This window comes from Pungitius pungitius, chromosome 2 (assembly GCF_949316345.1).
Source record: "Pungitius pungitius chromosome 2, fPunPun2.1, whole genome shotgun sequence".
In the NCBI taxonomy this organism is placed as follows: Eukaryota; Metazoa; Chordata; class Actinopteri; order Perciformes; family Gasterosteidae; genus Pungitius; species Pungitius pungitius.
The window spans coordinates 2456103-2477233 of NC_084901.1; the positions used below are offsets into that span (position 1 = coordinate 2456103).

General features: G+C 48.5%; 2 protein-coding genes across 3 annotated transcripts; one reads left to right on the forward strand and one right to left on the reverse strand.

Moving 5' to 3' along the window:
• The first annotated feature begins 2832 nt into the window (after positions 1-2832).
• On the forward strand, positions 2833-5720 carry LOC119210959 (NADH-cytochrome b5 reductase 3). The gene is made up of 9 exons (XM_037461497.2): positions 2833-2996; positions 3285-3410; positions 3682-3754; positions 3916-4022; positions 4135-4264; positions 4351-4434; positions 4743-4828; positions 4930-5029; positions 5286-5720. Exons 1-9 carry the CDS (start codon positions 2976-2978, stop codon positions 5456-5458), a joined length of 900 nt encoding a protein of 299 aa, XP_037317394.2. The 5' UTR covers positions 2833-2975; the 3' UTR covers positions 5459-5720.
• A 301-nt stretch (positions 5721-6021) lies between these two features.
• On the reverse strand, positions 6022-21046 carry LOC119210957 (liprin-beta-1-like). 2 transcript variants are annotated; one of them, XM_037461493.2, is made up of 25 exons: positions 20879-21046; positions 16572-16651; positions 15260-15465; positions 14360-14440; positions 14032-14145; positions 13837-13947; positions 12683-12775; positions 11459-11576; positions 10369-10430; positions 10222-10288; positions 9901-10007; positions 9652-9722; positions 9200-9254; positions 8973-9087; positions 8351-8486; positions 8142-8267; positions 7910-8060; positions 7605-7716; positions 7437-7525; positions 7227-7349; positions 7020-7145; positions 6742-6930; positions 6395-6544; positions 6240-6305; positions 6022-6163 (listed from the first exon to the last, which is right to left on the reverse strand). In XM_037461493.2, exons 2-25 carry the CDS (start codon positions 16633-16635, stop codon positions 6089-6091), a joined length of 2607 nt encoding a protein of 868 aa, XP_037317390.2. In that variant the 5' UTR covers positions 16636-16651; positions 20879-21046; the 3' UTR covers positions 6022-6088. The 2 variants fall into 2 exon arrangements, with proteins under 2 accessions (XP_037317390.2, XP_037317389.2); XM_037461492.2 differs by having other exon boundaries at positions 8943-9087.
• Positions 21047-21131: the final 85 nt, after the last annotated feature.

Genomic DNA, 21131 nt, shown 5'->3' on the forward strand with positions numbered 1-21131 from the left:
ACTCATCTCGCAAACCTTAAAAAAAAACACACACACACACAAAAAAAGCACCAAGCTGCAGCCATCGTGTCTTTAAGCTCGTTTGACGACATTTTGTTAACTGTTTACTTTGAGCGGCCTCGTCGTTGTTGGGTCCGATCCTCGAGGCGGAGTAAAGAAAGAGGAGGGGGGGGTCGGGGTGGGGGGGGGGAGTCGTGGCTCTTGTTTCAATTCAAGCCTTCAATCAGAGGAGAGGTTAATAAACACTGCCATTTGCAGAGGAACCACGTCTTTGCTTTGCCTTCTCACAGTGACACCAGAGCCACGTTTCACTGCCAGTTTTAACTCGTACGTGGCTGCTGTTTTGCACTGGGTGTCTTTCAAGTAGCTTGTGGGCTTCTCTTCTTTTTTTGGGGGTGGGGGGTGGGGGGTCGTTGTCGGGCCGTCGAAATACTCGACCGGCTCCGTCGTCTTAACTTAAAAAAAAAAGCAACAAAAAAAAAAAAAGCAAGAAAGCAATGGTGACAAATCAAATCTCAGCAGAGGGGACGTTAAAGTGTACAGTCGGGATCCGTCTCAATCCTCCCCCGCCGCCACGCCGGACGCCGTCTTTCGGGGGGGGGGACACTTTCTAAATGTTTTCAATGTTATTGTGTAGTCGATGGCACTATTGATAAAAAAAAAAGCTTCTTGTCCTCTCCCAGGCGTCTGTGAGGACGGCCTCGTGCGTGCTTAGAGGCGTGTGGACTCATTTTGTTCCGTAGTGATGTCGTAGCGTTTGCCCCCCCCCCGTTGACCTCTGTTTAGGGCCCCCTCCCTTTCTTCGCGGGTTTTTTTTTTTTGTTTTTTGTTCTTGCACACAGTTCCAGCATCAGAAGTTTCAGGGAGTATTAGTTAGATACCAAACAAGATTCTACATTCAAATGTCCCCTTAAAATGCCGTGTATATATTTACATATTTGTGTCAAAACAATGTATATCTAGAATAAATATTAATGAGGATTATTCAGCTGCACATATCATTTACCCATCTATTGTGCATATTACTTATAGCTCATCATCATTTTCATCATGGACTTAACTGATCTAAAAGCCCTTTTATATCTGAGAGGAACACTCTGAATGTACAGTGTGGACTGTGTCGGTGTGCATTACTTTAACCGTGAGATTAGATGTACTTTGCACTCTCTGTTGTAAAAAAGACAAATGTCCCTTTGTTTATATTTGGTTGTTTTTTTTAATAACCCTTTGGGGTAATATCTGATTGCATTCCAACGACATCGAACATAATTATAACTTTAATTCAGCTGCATTCTCTGCATTGGACATGTTTTATATTTACATTTGTGAATTCTAGAACAGCTTCAGATTAAAATTAAAACAATAGATTAAACTACAAGTTAAAGGCTTTATTTAAAAAAAAAAAAAAAATGACCATGGCGATCTTATACCGGGACCAAAAGGTTTTCAAAGCTCAGTCGTAAGATAAATAAAAATGTTTAAACGTAGCAGGGAACTCAGTGACAGGCGGCGTTTGCAGAAAGAGGAAGAAGAAGAAAAAAAAGAAGCCATTACCTGCGACGCCAGGCTTCCCTTTAGTGTCCTCTCCCACCACAGCGTGCAGTGTAAAACGAAGGCCCCCCCCCCCCATTAGAGCATTAGAATCTGATGCTGTGGAAAGATCCCAGTTGCCTTTGTGCACATCATCCGCCTGCTTGAGTATTCTGTGCGTGGAACTTTTCTCTGTGATCTCGTGGAACTGTTTGGGGTGTTTTTTTTTTCGTTTTTTTTCCCGCTCACAGTTTATATTTGCTGTGTATACCTTCATTTTTTTTGACGAGGTGTTTTACAGTTTTGTTTCACTTTTGTGTAGTGATTCACTCTGTGGGGTTTTCTGACTTGTTGTTATATAACTTCATATACACAAATGATCAATAAAAATTGCTTTATTTCCTGTTGATACAGAAGCCTGTCATGTCATGTTTTCAGTGGCGTGTCACCCTTTAAGACGCCGTGACTGCCTCTAATAGCAGCTTGAATTACAGAATCCAGCCTCATTACTCTCTTTTGCAGTGTCGGTGTTGATTGGCAGAAGGAGAATGAGTCGCTGCTCCAGAAAGAAACGGGAACAACAAAGGCCTCCGTGACAAATTCTACTTTTAATGATGTTTGCTTGTCTTGACTTTGTCCTGAATCCTCCATTCCGGCCTTTTGGCCTGGTCACTGCTGCCACCTAGAGGACAACAACAACAACCAGGTATCCACTGTGTCTTATACACGGATGAATTTCTATTTGTGAATATTCACTGATGTCCACCCGAGCCAGAGGACGGGGACAGCTTCGTCCTCCCACCAAATGGATGATGTCCATAAGTCAACACATTGATTCAAGGCTCAGAGGTAAATCCATGATGTATATATAGAAAATAGAAAATGCCCTTTTATGTTAATCTTAGGTGTGAAGGTGTAATCCACCGCTTATATCTGGCCTCGCGAAACTCCTCAAACACTTGTTTAATGCAAACTGATCATTGTGGACTTTTATTATAATAAATACACGCGTTTCCTTCGTATTTATGTATTGGTTTTATTGTGAAAATCCAGTCCCTGTGTGAAGGGGCGATGTAGCTTCAACAAGTTAGCTAGCATTAGCCATCGTCATACCGGAAGTTGTGTTAATCCGATGAAAAAATATCAACCCCGTGTTGTTTCAGGGTATGTAAAACAATATAAACGGCATTATATGTGTTAATAAATATATTATATGGTATTAGATGCTTTCTCCTTGTGATTTAAATAAATGTACACTTCTTTTTTTACGAATGGTTGCTTTTATTTTCGGTGAACGGTGAAGCACATATCCGCTAGCTAACAGACGCTTGACAGCCTCGCATGACTCTTGACAGCTCGTACTGCAGTCGCAGTTGCGCCTAAACTCACCTGGTGCTGCTTTCTGCATCGTCAAACACTCTCACCGTGACCGAAACCGACAGAAAATGCTGTCCTACATCATTGGCGTGAGTACAACTTGGTGTGAAGTTTTGGTGGCAGGTCGTGTTTGTGTCCGCTAATTCCACGGCGTGAGCTTGGGCTAACAGTAGCTAACGTTTAACGTTGTTAAGTTTTTTCCTAACCAAGTAGTCGGGGCCGTGCGCACAGGGGGGGACGTGACTCGGTGACTCACGGCTCCCGCTGTGGACTAAACAAACACGGCTTGATTCGAGTGAGGCGACGCCCCGCCGAAGCCTCGGAACGTGTGTTAGCTAACGCTGTAGCTCGGTGCTCGTTCTCCTCTTTTGCCACAGCTGATCCGAGGTGGCTTCGACAGCATCGTCAACTTAATCCTCAGACTCCTCTTCTCCAAGAAGAGACCCGCCCTCACTTTGGAGGACCCCACCATCAAGTACGCACTGCGGCTGCTGGACAAACAGGTGACGAGCTTCAATGAAATCTTTATTAAAACTAGAACTATTCGTGCAACGTGCAAAAAAACAAAAAAAACAGTGTTTTTAACAGATCAGCTGCTATTGGCTGCTGATCTCACCTGAAACACCTCCTACTAAATCAACCTGTTTGGCAAACGCAACTGGTGCGTTCAAGGACCTCTGTTCTGCTCTCCTCTCTCTCTCTCTGCATTTTGAATGCGTTTTTTTTCCTTTCTGATTACACTCGTGTGTTTTTTCTTTTTTTTTTGATGTGCAGATTGTCAGTCACGACACCAGGAAGTTCCGCTTCGCCCTTCCTTCCCCGGAACACATCCTCGGTCTGCCCATCGGTTCGTAGCCGCGCTCACTCAAACACACGACCATTAATCACATCACTACGTCCTCCAAATGAAGAGGAACGTACAAGAACACAAAGTCAAAACACTGCAAAGGAATTCATGTTTATCATCTGCAGTAGCAGTGTAAATGTGTTGTTGTTAATCCTCTGCAGGGCAGCACATCTATTTGTCTGCGAGGATAGACGGGAAGCTGGTGGTCCGTCCGTACACGCCGGTGTCCAGCGACGATGACAAAGGCTTCGTGGACTTGGTGGTGAAGGTACGCCGGGTGCAAAAGGTTGTTTTTTTTTCGGCGTGTACGCGCGGGGGATGTTTTTTTTTTAAATTTTAATTTCCCAAATCGCTTTCTTTTTGTTGTCCGCTGTCAACAGATTTACTTTAAAGATGTCAACCCTAAATTCCCAGAGGGAGGGAAGATGAGTCAGTACTTGGAGAGCCTGAGGATCAACGACACCATCGATTTCAGGGGACCCAGCGGCCTCCTCGTCTACAGAGGCAAAGGTGAGCCGCGTCGCCTCGTGTCCTGAAAGGCTGGGATTGAACTTCTGCTGCAGGATCTGACCTTCTGGTTTGTTTCTAATCCACAGGCGTTTTTGACATTCAACCAGACAAAAAGTCCCCGACTGACACGAGGACGGCTAAACGCGTCGGCATGATCGCCGGAGGGACCGGTGAGGGGAAACTTCTAGACCCACCTTTTGAAGTCTCACGATCGATTCGTCCCTCTCAGTTTAATACTTCCTCCTCCCAATCTCGTCTCATCAGAAGAGACTTTGCGCAGACATTTGAAAGACTTATCTTGGTCTTACGGGTTTGATGTGATAGCGGTTCAGACGCGCTGCTTTTATGAAGCAACTAAATTCGATTTTCATTATTGCAGATTTTATTCCCTTCACTTTTCGGCTTTGTTGAAACCAAGGCACACACTCGTCGTTCCTTGTGTATTGGAGGTGAGCGTCTTTTGCGTTGTTCCCTTCAGGGATCACTCCCATGCTGCAGCTCATCACGGCCGTGATGAAGGACCCGCAGGACCGGACGGTGTGCTACCTGCTGTTTGCCAACCAGGTCGGTTTCACCAGGCTCCCCCGATCACGTTGTTTGCTTTTTCGTTTTGTTTTCCTTTTTTTGAGAAGCGGTTCACGCTGAAACTTTCGTTCCCGTCGCAGAGCGAGAAGGACATCCTGCTGCGACCCGAATTGGAAGAGATCCAGGTCAACCACCCGGACCGCTTCAAGCTGTGGTTCACCCTGGACAGAGCACCCGAAGGTGAGCTTACGTCTCCTGACATCACATGTTCTAAAAAGCACAGCAGGTATTGGTGGAGATTTTCTAGCTCTTGCTCATACCTGTGATTATTTCCCATTTATAGGAAATTACATGTAATAGTGATTAAACAGGTCATACTGTATTACGCTATTCCAACCTCCAGTCTTGATAGTGTAGAACAATAATTAAATGGTCCTATTATGATGCATCAGGCGAAAAGTAGCACCTCTTACAATAACTTATGTATAACTTTCAGACTGGGAGTACAGCCAGGGCTTCATCGGTGAAGACATGGTGAGGGAACACCTGCCCCCCCCCGGTGACGACACCCTCATCCTGATGTGTGGACCCCCGCCCATGATCCAGTTCGCCTGCAACCCGAACCTGGACAAAGTCGGCCACTCCAGCAGCCGCAGGTTCACCTTCTAGACGTCAAGGGGGGGGGGGACGTCGTAGTGCACTTTATATACACGATGTATTTATGCTACGATATAATCATGCAACAGCGAGGACAAAGTGTCCCTGTGGTCTGCTGTCCGAGTGCCTTCACACTGGCAAAGCTTTGTTTGTTTTAAATGCATCATTTAATTCCACTGCCAGTGTTGGATATACCTGCCCTCCATCAATATTTTGCTAAAACATGTTCTTGGTGATTGTTTGGATATGCAATTAAAAAAAAAAGCAAGGATGATATTGAAGAAAAGATTATTTTATTACCAAAAACATAAAAAACAAGGACTTTGGTTTAAAATATCTGCTTTCAGTCATGCAGTTTTTAAAGAAGAACACGATCAATGCCGGATGTTTATTGGCTTAGACGCTAATACTGAATATCAGACCGTGTACTTCCCTGCTTTGGAGATGCTGTGAAGGCAAATAGAATAACTTCTGGTGGAGTCTAAATTAGCAGAAAGCTCATCTGTCAGTGTGGCTCGATACTGCAGCTTAAGACATGAAACATCTAATTACTGATAATGTCTCAATAAGAAGTACGTTGATGCAAACAATCCATGCATTATATTTGACAGCCTTAATAAATATCTATGGTCATGAAAGCTGTCAATCGAACACGTTGTCACTTCCTGCTGCGTCGACAGAGACCTCGTGAAACGACTCGTCTTCCTTCAGCATGCTCTGCAACAGAAGACAAGAGACTCAATCATCCAGCGCTCCTTCTGTAAACTCGCCGTTTCATCACCGAGGGTCTCACTGTCAGATTGTTGATTTCCTCGGAGAATTCTCCAATCTGCCTCACGGTGCCTTCGGAGTCTTCAACCTGCAAAAATAAGTAAAAAACAAAACAAAACGGAGGTTTGAGACGGAGACAAACCAGCGCGTTTCCCTGATGAGACGCCGTCTGCGTACCTGCTCCAGATGTTCCTCGTACATCCGGGCGCCCGTCTGGAAGCTGCTGCTCCGGGGCATTTCCACGTTCATGGGGCAGACGTACTCGCCGGCGTCATCCGGACGTTTCTTCCTCAGAGTCCCGAACCCACCGAAGGACATGCGTCGCGGCTGCAGGAGGGACGTCGGCGGTTTGACATTTAATGGCACCACGTTGTTGGCGTTTCTCAGATTGACACAACTCGCCTGTTCATCATGGGTTAGCTTAGCATAAAGACTGGACACCGCTAACCTGGCACGACATGTATTATTTGTGTTCTTAATGAACGACACAATGAGCCCAAGCTCCACCGGTGGGGTGCTGCTACCTTGACTTTGGCGGTGGCACCGAGTACGACGTAGTCCGGGTTTTCCAGGCACTCCTGTTTGAGCCGCTGCGCCTCGGCGCCGACCAGCAGGTGGAAATGCGTCGCCAGGTGGCGCCGCAGCAGCGTTTTGTTGGCCGGGATGTTGAGCAGGAGGGCGAGCGCTTCCACGTTGAAGCGAGGCTCCAGCACCTGCTCACATTGAGGAAAGAGGACAGCGCTGTCATCCTAAAGATCACACGGTTAGTATTATTATTATTATTATTATTGATCACGCTTACCATCAGTCCGCCATGAACGCCGCTGCCCCTCAGGTTGGGCGCGTATTCTGCTAGATCCACAGAGCGCAGCCACTCCATCACTCGGTGGTTGGTCCACTGGGAGATCTCCGCCGGCGTCATGTTGTTCTGGACGACCACGAGAGAATTTTAAGTAAAAAACAAACAAACCTCCAAAAAGGGAAGAGGGCGGGACTTCCTGTGCGATACCTCGTCAGAGGGCCGCCGCCTCAGACAGTTGGGTTCGTAGCAGTTGAGGCGCAGGACCTGAATGGCCCTCTTGATGCTGAGGTGATGGAGCACGCTGCCCACCTTCAGAGACAGCAGGTCCTCCTGGGAAACCAGAGTCCAGGACGTTAAGAAAAGCCGAGGAGCGAGTCACCTCAACGTCAGAGCCGCCTCAGAAGGTTCTCCGCTCACCACCGTCATGTAGTGCAGCATGCAGCCGTCCACACGAGCCTCGTCGAAGGGGCTCTTGTACTGCGGGAGGCCGATGTCATCCAGCCACCCTGAAACAGACATTCAACCCGTGGACCACAGAGCGGAGGCAGGAGAAACACGGTCGCTCGTGTGTGAAGCGGCACTCACTGGTCACCCAGTTGTGGTCCAGTCGGCTTCTGAGGTCCTCCTCCTCTGACCCGAGAGCCTGCAGGGCCAGCTGCAGCTTCTTCCTGTGCAGAGGGTGCTTCATGCCCAACTCCTGATGAGGCAAACAGAGCCGCAACAAGTCATGTGCAGGAGACTCGTCTTGCATGTGTGACAGAAAAAATACACAGATCCAAGAGGCTGGAAGCTGCCTTTTAAAGAAATCTGTTCCTTATTAATCTTTGCACCTGTAATGAAGAATAGAACAGTTTAACTAATGTTTCGCCCTGAAACGTCACAAATCCCACCTTCTCCAGATCGTGCTGCGACGCCCTGAGTAGCGTTTGTCCCGACTTGATCCAGCTCTGACCCTGAGCCACGTAGAGGCCGAGGCCCTGCTCCTGCAGCCACGCGCACACGTCCTCTCTGCTCCACTGCGAGAAGGGAACCTCCACCACGCTGAGGGGGGGGCACAGAGGGAACGTTCGGCACTACGGAAAAAAACCACACACAAGAGTCGACTGCGGCACCGAACCCTACTTGTGTTTAGAATCCCGCGACCAGCCGAGCCGGGGGCCGGCCGTGGCTCTGACCCCGCCCCTGCTGAACTCAGTCGTCGGCGCCTCGTCGTCCAGGTTGAAGGAGCTGGAGTGGCTCCTCTTCAGTCTGCGGGAGGATCACGTGACGTGAGCGAGCAGGGAGATCGCCGCCCTCCCTGGCTTTTTTTAAAAGCACGGCTGACCCGTTACCTGCCAAAGAACCTCCTGAAGCCTTTGGACTTCTTCTTGGCGTCGGGGGAGGACGGCAGGAGGGATCCGCCGCGGGGCTGTCGCGGGGGGGCGCCGGCCAGGTCCAGGTGCTCTGTGCCCTTCCGCTCCGCGTCAGCTGTGAAGGTCACCACACGTTAACGTGACACGCTTCGGATCACAGTTTAATCAGAGTTCAGGAGGAGGAGGAAGCGGTTACGACACAGCGGACACGTCGCTTCACTGCTCAACTGGAAAGTACCAACACAAGGTCTTCAGTGCAGATGTTTTGAAGTCATGGATAAGGGACAGCTGGATGAGTGAGACCATGGACAGAGAAATTCTAGAAGCAGCTTTTCTTGTTTTCTAGTTTTTAACATTTAACATGAATATCGTTCTTAGAGGGTACGGCAGCATGTGACCATCAGACCTCGGGGTGAAATGGTCTCCAGTCACATCCAGCTGTGTAATCCAGGCCAAACGTGCACAACGCAGGTGCACTGGCACTCCGGCTGCGATCTTCTCAATTTACAGAGACGTGAACGAAACACCAGGATCAGTGTCAAATCAGTGGCTATCAGGAGCCCACAATCACCCAGGTTGGGGGAGCTGGCCGCCTGCTTGCCTCCTCGCAGCTTGAAGAAGCCGCGGCCGAAGGAGGCGCGGGCCTTCTTGGTGCCGAAGCTGCCCTCACTCGCTCTGGAAGGAGACGAGGAACCAGGTCCCGCTTTGGTTTTGACCTACGGAGAGAGAAAAAAAAAAAAAAAAAAAAGAAACAAAAAGGGTAACGGCGCCATTTAACCACTAGGTGTCAGAGCAGCACAACGTCTCACTGTGGTCAACGCGTCTCACCGGCTCAGCGCTGCTGGTCGTGGCCGAGTCGCCCGGCTGTGGGGAGTATGAGGAGCTGAGATAACAAAACATCCGTTTTACAGACATATCGCATCAATAAACATCAGATCACTGATTTCAAATCCACTTAAAACAATGAGCTTGTATGGAAATGTAATGAATTAATGAACATATTCAATCACTTCTGCTCTCCTCATATTCTACTGTAATGTAGGAGACACATTTACCAAGTCCCTACGTGTAATAAGTAATCTGTTGCAGTATAGATAGGAACACCTTTCTGACCCACAATCCTTTGCACATGTGCTGAGCATGTCATATACATCAGATGTGTTACATGTCAAAGTCGTATCAGCAGGAATTCATTCATATTTTGAGTAATCCGTGGAGGATTAAAGCGAGTTTAATGACATTAAGGAAGCAGCCACTAGATGAGGAAGGCGGAGCTTCACCTTCCGGCTGAGTGGAACTGTTCTCTGTCCAGGTCGTTCATCTCAGAGAGCACCGCTATGCAGGGAACAGACTGACAAAGCAGAGAAAAAAAAAACACCGTTAAGCCCAACAAATAAAGAACTACGCATTCCTGGGAGAAACGGTTTCAAGGTGGAGGCTGAAATTGAGCTTTTCTAAAGAAAAGAAAAAAGGAAGTCTCCAGTCTGGCTTTCATCCGGTGTAGAATTGTTTTGAGAGGGTGCGTTTACCTCGCCGGAGCTTCTTCCTGCCCCCCCTTCCAGCGCGACCCGACCCCCCTCCACGGACACCGAGGGGTCGTCGGGGATATCGGCGTAGTCGTCTTCCTTAAACTTCTCTAAAGGGGAGGACAGTCAGCAGAACCAGGGAGAAAAGCTGAATTTGGACGTTTACGGCTCCACAGCTGCATTATTAAAACAAAGCTCTACGACATTTCAACTACTGCCTGATAGACCTTCACAAGAGGTCTGAGGAGAATGTGTTTAACCCTAAAGAGCAACGGGTTTTGAACTTCAGAGAGGCGTCAGAAACCTAACTGGGACGTGACTGACCTTGGATCAGCTCCGGCCCGTTCTTGCACTTTGTGAGCGACTCCTCCAGCTGCTTTATCCTTTGCTCCTGATGACAAACACCTCTGGTTACGACCACTCGAAATCACTCACTCAAAGCGATGAGCACAGCGTCACGGCGCGCGCTACCTTAACGTCGTTGGCCGACGCCAGAGTCTCCAGCGCCATCTTCATCTGCAACACTTCTGTGTCTGGGGACAAAAAGTAAAACACTTTTACTCGTGGAAGCTTTATCTCCAGAAACCAGGAAGCCACTGCGGCGCTTTCAGAGCAGCTCTCCTTTTCAACTAGAATCAACCAATCAAAGCACCAGCTGATCGCTTGGTGTCAACAGAGAAAACCTCGAGCTCGTCATCGGGCGAGATCCTCTAATGGAGTCTAAGCAAACAAAACTTACCCCTCTTTGCTCATGAAATAAAATATTTTAAGTGGGATGAAGTATGTATAAAACTAAAGGAAAATAAAAATTAAGACATCAGAGCAGGGAGGTGGATAATATTTCTACAAATTAGAGACAACTAAGTGGAGAAAAGCGTTTCCAGAACTGACTTTATAAAGATTTAGTTGCTGTAGTGACCTTATAGTGCGGACGGCCTCACAGAGGAAACCACGACGTTTTTACATATCTGATGTAAAAAAAGTATACTGAACAAACATCGGGATGAGTTCCACCAAACCTCCTGCTGGGAAAACAGCATTTTTCTAAGAAGTTTTAAAACCCTCGTCTGTGCTGTTTTTCCTCCTGACAGCAGACATCTGACCCGGTCACAGATTTAGATCAGGGAACAAACAAGCAGTGTCTGCGCAGTGAGCTGCGGGGACAAAACAAAAGCCCATCAGATTAAACCGCAGAGCACGTGGTGGCAGCACACATGTGGAAGGGACTCCTTCATCCACCCCCCGGCATTCCTCCGCCATCACAGCGGACCAGATAAGGCCAGCGGCGGGAGGAAGGAGCATCGGTCACTGGTGTTTGGCAAGGCGCCGACAGACGAATGAGGAGTAAAAACAAGGGCGCCTCAAATCGCCTCATTAGAGTTCAGAGCGTCAGTGGAACAGAGAAATAATGAATGAAATGAAATCCAGTGTTTTTACAGCAGGGATCCGGGGGGGGGAGGGGGGGGAGAGAATCTGGCTCTGTAGGAATGCGAAAAGTCCATTTGTCAAACCCCTCTTGCGACATTAGACTGGGTGAAACGGTTCAAGAACGTTCACCCACCTCGCTCTCCGCCCTCGGCACCGCCGTGGACCTCCACCCTCGGCCCGCTCTCCTCTTTCAGCCTCCTCAGCTCCGCCTCGCGGCCCTCCAGCTGCCGCTGCAGGAGCTGCAGCTCCTCCTACCAGGGGAGGAGACGCACAGTCATGATGTTCGTATGAACAACAGAAAACGAGACTTCGTCCCCATTAATTCTTTAGTCAGCTTCAATATTCCATCCTTCACAAAGGGATTAAACACTGCAGCAATGGATCTCTGTCACTGGAGTTCTACTACTTGGCCGATCAGTTTACACAGGTGATTAATTTGGATTTTAAGACTAAATGCTGACATATAAATTTAAGCAGAACATTCCAGGTTTAAACCAAATGAATTGACATTTAAAAAAAGAGCCATGCAGCATTCGATATGTGGAATTAAACTGGATCACTTTTATCTGGAGCCTAGTAGCATACTAGTGTTAGCATTTAGCTAAATGCAGCTAAGTACAGACACACAGACTTAGTTTCAAACTTTGGAAAAGCTCCTCCAGAAGCACCCAATGCATTTTACACAGAAGAACCACAGTTGATGAGTTAAGTGGATTTAATCCAGTTGTGCTCCTTGAAAACACGATTAGTGGGAATTATGCAGTCAGTTGGTGAGGTTTTTAAACACACTGATTGTGCTCACACTCTTCAACAAACTGTGGACACACTGCACATCAGATTCAAATGAACAACCGGAAGACGCACTGAAGAGCTCGGATGAACGCACCAGTCAAACAAAACGCTGGCTGCACGTTCAGTCTCCCGAGCAAACAGTACGATTCTGTGATTATGGCGTTTCAGTCTACAGGCGCTGATGCAAAAAAGAAAAGAGGAAGTGAACCAGGAACGGATCCTGAAGGGACTCACAGCGTGTGTTTGTGGAGAAAGTCGGGAAAGCGGTGAAGTTCAGTGAAGCAGCGGCAGGTTTAGAGGCTCTTAAAGGGGCCAGAGAGGAAAGGAGAGGACAGGATCAAACCTCGTTCACCTCGTCTCCCACGAAGCGCACGCTGTTCCGCTTCGGGCGCTTGGCGGGTTAGCGTGTCGCAGACAGATGTTAAAAGAGGTGGCGAAGAAAGGGAGCAGGGAACAGATGCATCACGAGGAGTCATCAGAGGAGGCATCAGAGGAGGCATCAGAGGATCGCTCCGATCTGCCGTCAGACCATAAACGCGTGAGAATAAAGCGCCGGCTCACTCACTTTGGTGGCCGCGAGTTTCTTCTCACACTGCAGCCTCTCGTTCTCGATGTCCGTCACCCGGAAGCGCAGGTCCGTCACCTCCTGGTACAGGCCCTGCGGGGGGGAGGAGAAGAACGCCCGTCACCCATCGTACCGGCAGCGCGCAGGTTTGTGGAGGTCAGCGGGAGAAGGTCCGCCAGAAGACCATCGGCGAGAATCTGAGAAGCTAAAATCCACCGATGCAGACCAGCCCTTGATTGGATTGGTGGTGAAACGTCTACATCGGGTTCACAACCGGTCCTGAAACCACAGAACTGTTTCGGTCTAAACACGCAGCAGACGCCCATCTCTGAATGCACAGAAGGTCCCACTTCATCACTTGTAATACGACCTTTTTATTTGATTGATATCCTGGTTATAAAGTCTCACACAACACAAAGGCTCATGTAATCCTAACTGAAGTAGACATTTGTACCAAAGTGGCCATTTAGTTTCTCTCAAAGAACCAAAGAAAAAAAAGAGGAGCCAACAAACAAAAGTCAATATACTGAAGTGCTCAAAATAAATGTGAGTGTAAACATGACCCGAAACTGAGCAGCTCTCATTATTGAAAGAGGTTTGATAGTGAGGCCTGGTTTTCAATTTGACATAAAATGCATAAATCACTGTTTAGCACTGACGTGTGTTGTTCTTTAGGGCTTGATTTGAAGCTTAATGGGGGGGGGGGGGGGGATGGAAACTAAAACAAACACATGCTTTTGCATTCTACATAATTCAGCAAACACATTTCAGACTTCTACTGTCTGGAAACGTATGTCCCAGCTAGTGGACAGAGTGTATGGAAACTTTAACACCCACCTTTGGCCTCTCAGAGGGGGAGGGGGGGGGCTATGAACAGGGGTGGGCTCTGACAGGAAACAGCTGCTGCAGCCAAAAGGGGCGTTTAAGCCGCTCCTGTAACCCTTAAAAGAAGTTCACCCTGCACCACATGACACATCCGAGTCCTCCAGTGGAGTGAGACGGACCTTTGGGACCTTTAAATAACGACTGGGGGGAGGGGGGGGGGGGGCGCGAGAAGATTCTGGAGTAACACATTGCATGAAAACAGGCTGCAGGTGCAGCGGAGAACCCGTTCCCCCCCCCCCCCCGGCTTTCACAGATCAGAGTGTTTGTACCTCGTTGTCTAGGTGATCTCTCTCCGCCGCCGTCAGCTGCAGCTTCAGAGCGGACACCTCGCCCACCAGCTGCAGCTTCTGGGTCTCCAGCGCTGTCCGGTTCGACAGCTCCTGTGGAGCAAAGGCGCACACTCAGGTAAAGCCTGCGTGTGCAACGGGGCGGGGGGGCTTTCACAGGGGGGGCGGGGCAATCACCTGTTGCAGCAGCTCCTCCGTGGCGTTCAGCTTCTGCCGATGAAGGTCCAGGGAGGTGTCTAGGTCCCGGATCTTCTCCCCTTGCACCTCGACCTGGTCCGTCAGAACGCTCACCTGGACGACGGGGAGACGGAGCGCTCTGAGATACTGACACAAAGACGGCTACGAAAGCTGCTCACCTTCCACGTGGTGGTGATGATCCCAAGACACCAAACTTTCAAGGCAATAACAGAACGCGGCCATTTCTGCATTATACTCAATTGCATGTGAAAAGAGCAGTTGTTTTGCTGCCTTGTAGCAATAATGTTGAGAGTTGAGCTCCCCCGACCTGCAGGACGAGACACTCCTTGTCACTCTCCAGGCGGGACAGACGCTCCTGGTAGACTCCGTCTGAGCCGTGGCCGTTTGTCTGAAATGAGAGACAGTGGCTGAATTTGTCGCACGACTCCAGCAAGGTTTCCAGCCGTTATTGCTTTAGAGACAAGAACTCAGGGGGAAGGGTGGGGCGGGGGGGGGGGGGGGGGGGGGTGTCCTGGTGCCGTGCTTAAATTTGATTCTGGCTGCCGAGTCCAAATGGAAACACACAGCAGCCTCGAGCCGAGTGGGTTTTTCTAAAGGGTGCACTCAACCAATGAAGATAACTACGTGACCTCGCCGCCATGACAGACGGGAGCGGACCTTCAGAGGAACATGGGAGGGTCCACGACACTCTCACGTGAAAGTGATTAGAAAATTGAATCAAAAAACGCGGCGGCCTCGGAGAGACGAGGCGGCGAGGAAAAAAAAAAAAGAAGACTAGACCAGCCCCACTTTGGAAGACGGAAACTATTTGCAGGAGGAGTCCAATGGGAACTCCATCATTCATACAGCACGTCATAACAGCACTTTTCAAAATGCTAACGGCTGCGTAAGCAACCACGTTTGCGCCTGCATTTACACACACACACAACCGCATAACCCCCCCCCCCACGGCAGAAATGCATCTGTTTAGTATGACCTAAAAAAAAGTAATGACAAGGGAGATTAGTGTATTTAGACTTGCTGTAAGAATGTAATTATAGAGAAAGGTATTTGCCACACATTATTCAAACCACCCACTTGTTTGAATTAATTGTCATTACAGATCATCTTGTAAACCAAGCAACACGCGTTGCCGTGGGCTCGTGAAAAGACCATTGTGTCGACCAAGTGTCCCCAAAACGCGTCATCGTCAGAACGGACTCGTTACCAGTCGTCCCTGCAGCCACTCGGCCAGCCCCTCGGCGGTGGAGTCGGGGATCTGGCATCGCAGGTTGTCCCTCTCCTCGCTGTCCATGAGCTCCAGCACCCCGCGCAGGTCCTCCAGCAGGTGCAGCACCCGGAGGCCCCCCAGGAAAGGCGAGGTGGGCGACTGGCAGTCAAACAGCCCGTTGGAGTAGTCCATGGCCTTCGAGCCTGTGAGGGACAGAGGGGGACGGAGTCGGATGGAGAGGACAATAAGAGGAACGCGTCGTTTTCACACCAATCAATCACTGACCTTCAATTAATAACCAAAGTATTTCTCCATGAGATTATTGATTGGGTCAAAAGGCATTGCAGTCATTTGATCATTGACGTTTATTCCCATTATTTACTTAGTTTCCTCTGGAACATTCAGTTCTTCACTGAAGAAACTGACTATCATGTACCTCCTACGCAAGTAGGTGTTTATGCAGTAGAACAGCGTAAACAAATGCACTTAAGTCCTTTAAGGTATTCTCCCCACCCACACACTCACACTGCAGGGCTTTTATCAAGCGCCGTGTGCACCACTAAACAATTACTAACGATTAAAACTCTTTCTGTGGTAACTTTTTGTCATTTCTTTTGGAGACTGAAGTGCGCGATGTTCCCAGCGTTCATCATCTGCCTAAAATGTCGGCCATGATTAAGACATCCAAGGGTAACAGAGAGGGGGGCGCCATACGTAAACATGCAAAAACATCGCTCCCCCACAGCGGAGGTGGAGGGGCCGTGGTTTCTGCGGAAACAGATGGGGACTGGGGGGGGGGGGGGGCGCATCATGTGATCGGCTGCCTCGCTCCCATTGGAAAGGTCAGCGCTATAATTACACACAGCAGCGGAAAAAAAAAGAGAGAGGGGGGGGGGGGGGGGGACTCTTGAGAGCGACGGCCGCTCTGCTCGTCTGCAGCGGAGCGGACAGAAGGGTTTCAGCTCCGAACTCGCCGAGCGCCAATAATCGTTAGTTTCTGTTGCTGCGGCGACAATGGAAACTTTCTTTGGCTTCTCGTAGCGGAGGAACGCAGTTGGAAGACGCAGAGGAACGGTGGTCCTCTGCGTGGGTGTGTAATCGGGGGGGAGGGGGGGGGGGGGTGGGTGCATTAAAACGGCGGGTACGAGAGGAAGGAGAAGGGCACATTGTGTTGCACCGGCCCGCTGGACGCAGTGCTCCCAGCATGCACTTTAATGGTTTCCAGATGTTGCAGGACCCCGCGCTACGCCGTGCCCACTTGGAAAATGAAATAAAGTGGTCTCAAAGTCCAAGTGTACGATGTGGTTACCCGCTATGATCCCGTCCATCTGCTCCAGCGCCGCCGCCAACATGTCGCTGGCGTCGGACATCATCTTGTGCTCAACGGATCTGACAAAAGAAAAGAAGTTAATTGAAGGAAAGAAGGAGACAAAGGACATTAACTGCTTTCAATGCAACCACGGTGATGAACCTTAAATATGGCTCTATGGAAGGGAGATTCATTAAGGATGAATTAAAGTCTTCAAACCAAAAAAATGCCGTCCTTCAAGAATGGGAGTTAAAAAGAGAATGTGGTATTAATATCTTAACTTGATTAACTAAAGGGAAATGTGATTATCTAATAAATGTTTTCATGATGGTTGAGGAAAAATCCATCTGCTAAAGATTGTGTCATGAGTTCAAAAATGCATAACTAAAAAGAACATGTAATGAGGTTATCTCATGAATTAAATAGCATTGATTACATTAAACAAAACCAATGACCACAGCAGCTCACTTAAGAAAACAACAATAGGTCGTCTTATTGCAAAAAAATAAAGATCAGATTAGTCAACTTTTAATGCATCATTAGCTTAAACTGTTATTCCCAAATGTCTGTACATTACAGTCGGTACAAAACAACAAACAAGTGTCATCACTTCTCTCCTGGCTCGAGCTCCGATTCTTCCGTTTCAAATGGCTGCTGCAGCAAATGAGCCCTGAAGTCTGCAGAAAACAAAGCGACTTGCTTGATTTGATCCCTCAGTGTTCCACCCAGCAGGGTCCACCACCCCCCCCCTTTCTGTAGAGAATCAAAGTATGTTTCTTCTCTCTGTGTGAACGCAGACGTCGAGGAGCGGGGTGAGGAGGGAAAATGCTCCACCCACCCGGCCCTCTGGTCAGTGCCGCCATCTCTGCGGTCATGTGATCAAAGCCACATCAAAACCGGCATCGGGGCTTCCATGGGAAGCTCAGTTCAGTGGGAAACACCGATATACCACAGCCCTTGCATCATTTAGAATTTAGGATACAATTGATGCCAAAGACAAAACAAATAAGGAATGGATTTTGCTCTCGAACTGGGAGCTGCCACGTGAACCACGATGCCTCCATACTTCCATTCTTTAGAAGAAACCAGGTTCTGTTTAAACGAGACGCCGAGATATCATCCTTGTGTTTGTCTGCCCACAAGCCCACAGATGCGGGCCCATCTCCCGAGTGTCAGTAGTGATGATTGATAACGCGACAGTGTGGGAGGGAGCGTTGCACACATTCCTGAGCAGGTTAGTTATCCCCCAAAACCAACACTGAGGCCTGGTACCGACGTCCCGGGTGACCTCTCTTGACCCCCCCCCCCACTCTTCATCCTTCAGACAAAACCACACGTTTTCTTTTTTTCCCATTTGCAGCATTGTCTGAGTGGACTGATGCTTAGCAGTGTGCCATTGAGCTCCATTCATTCAGTCCGAGACACACTGCTGCGCGGGGCGACACGTTGTTCCTTAACCTCAGTCATCTGGCTGATTTACAAGGGTTGTACATTTAAGGCCAAGTAGACTTCATGCTTTAGGTGACTGACAAACGAACACATTTTATATTCTAAGAAAAGCCACAGACGCCATAACTCCAATGAGACAAGAACAGTCTGCAATAAAAACGTCAATAGAAGGACGAGTAACATCTTAATCACATTTACTTCTTTGTCCAAAATGATATTGGATTTGTTGCATCTTGTGATGCACTTTAATTGAGGATCGCTGCTCACCAAACTTCATCCTCTGCAGATCATCAAAGCCGATTTGATAGTAAGACAAATTTGTCTGAAAATGTAACTCGCCTGGGCCGTAAGGTGATTTTAACATCAACCAGATGTGGAGTGGGAGGGACAAAATATCTGCAAAGAAAATAGGCTGAGATCTCTCACACACACACACACACACACACACACACACACACACACACACACACACACACACACACACACACACACACACACACACACACACACACACACACACACACACACACACACACACACACACACACACACACACACACACACACACACACACACACACACACACACACACACACACACACACCCCTTACTTCCAGCTGTGGTACAGATGTGCCTTTCAGAATAGGACTGACTCAGAATAGTAATAGCGTTGTCGTAGTAACAGGAACTGGTGGATCACATTGCTGCTTATTGGATCAAAAGTTAAATTAGGTTTCACCGTCTCAGACGAGTGAGTCAAAACAAGTTTAAATAGTTTGCCTTTCATGAGGATTCTACTTATAGCTGGATGAACTCCTATTTTCAGTAAGAAAGTCTAACTTTTACGAACACTTAAAGATTAAAACTAAAAGTATCACACAAGATTCAATATTGGGTCCATTGCTACCAAGTTTGCTCGCTCAACAGTCAAAACCCCAAATACATTTTGTGTAGAAGAAGAAAAGCAGCAACGTCTCATATTTCTAATTAGCTGCAGCACAAAAGCTAAAGTTTAAGTAGCACTTGGAGAGGTAACGGCACCGGGATGAAGCCCCGACCCGCGGGGGTCCAACCGACCGGTGAAATCCACACGCCACTCAAACACATATGAGCCACTCAAACACCCGGGCCTTTGTTGACCTTCAGTAAGGTCGCACCGTTTGACATGAAGCGCACAAACAGCCCCTTTGTCCCTCACACTCACATGACGCTCATCTCAAGTTATTGCAGCTTTTCCATGTGGCCCTCAACGAGACTACATCCCGGTCAGGATTTCACATTGGAGAGGGCGGGAGGGGGGGGGGGGGGGGGCGGAGGGATAATAATGTGGAAGGTGCAAGGGGGGGGGGGGAAATGGAGAGAGAAATCCCTACGAGCCAAGAAAAACTGCCTTTCATTGCGTTGGTTACGGGAGCAGCAGCCCGTCTAGAGCCCGAGGGTTCGTTGAGGGGGGGGAACATGTCGCAGTTACCTCCGTGCAACGAGACTCTGAGGAGAAGCCGCCGCCGGACGGCCCGTAAACACGGAGGCGCCCCCCCCCCCCCCCCCCCCCGCCCCCCCCCCCTCAGGAAGACCGTCACTCGGCCCTGTCAGGAAGCGTTTCCTGACACACGCTGGAGCAATGTCTTCCTCTCAGCCGGCAGCGACAAACCTAAAAGGCCCAAATACTCCTACAGCTCGCATACAGGATGGGGCCCTTTGACTGGATCCCCCCCCCTCCTCCTCCTCCTCCTCCTCCTCTCCCCGAGGAAAAGAGTTTCAGGTCACAGTGAGATTTCTTTTAATTTCAGGGGCATGCAGACATCTCAACGCGTCACGTGACGCCTCCCTTCAGTCACCAAGAATGCAAGGAATGCAGATGTCTATATCTGGAAAAACAAAAAAAAACCTGAGAGGTAGCAGACTTTTCTTGGTCTCTGCCATGCAGATCCTTACTGCAGGCCCGGGAACAACAACTCGGATCAATGGTGAACTTTGCCTCCTTTTTCTACAGAGCGACACAACAAACTGTTGGTGCCAGGATTTCGCGTCTTCTGGGTCAGCCAACCATCCGCCACGAGACACAGGGACAGAAATATGGTTCTTGTCAGAGAAGGAAATCAAATCCTTTGTTTTGCTTTCAGTTCCGTGCCCCGGGGAAGCCGAGGGGACACAGTCAGGCGTAGAGAGGAGGGACGACCTGAGGGTCACGCAGCTTTGTCCTGCAAAAAGGTGTCTCTTACGCAAAAAAAAAATGATGTAGAAAGAGGCAGAGGAACGCCTTAAAGTGCAGGGATTCGTGCTGCCTGCGAATGCCTTTTATACAGTGGGTGTGTGTGTGGGAGCCAAACTGGGATTTTATAATATGGCTTCAAACATTGATGGACACGTGATGCATAAAATTAGATGTGGTTGAACAAGAAAATATGCCCAAAAAAAAGCCGTCACAATTCCAATCAGGGGCGGACACATTAAAGAAAAGTATTGTCTGTATTTTACGTTAATGTGAAATCAGAAGTGATGCAGTGGCTTGGAGAAAGAAAATAAAGTCACAGGGAGCGAGAAAAATAAAAAAATAACTAACAGAAGTAAAGATAAACAATTGACAATAAAAAATATTTTAACCAAAAACAGTCTTATCGACGTTTTACGAACGTTTAATGAATTAAACATGATATAACGTTAACACAAGGGGCTACGAGCTAAGCTAAACTCTTGGCTGACACAAACGTCTCGTCTCTCGCGACCAATTAAAAAGGCTTTTAGCACAATTAACGTTGAGTTGACGTACAGTTAAGCTAGCGGCTCAGCAAACTTCCACTGAACTAAACCGTTGATTCTGACTTCGGACGGGGCATTTAAACTTGGGTTTAACTTACGGTTTGTCGACCGATAAACGAAGCGCTTTAACTTCCACCACCCCAAAAAAATAACTCCTCACAGCCTCTTCATGGCTTCACTCGACCGCTTCTCCGTGGACTGAGGTCTTCATCCAGGACACGGACCTCCAAACTTAAAGAAATAGCCATTACGAGCGGAGTCAAGTTAGCCGGACGGCGGGAAGACTTCCGGGAAGAAGGCCTTCAAAATAAAAGCGGAAACCACGTTAAAAGTTGGTATTGGTTCCACAAT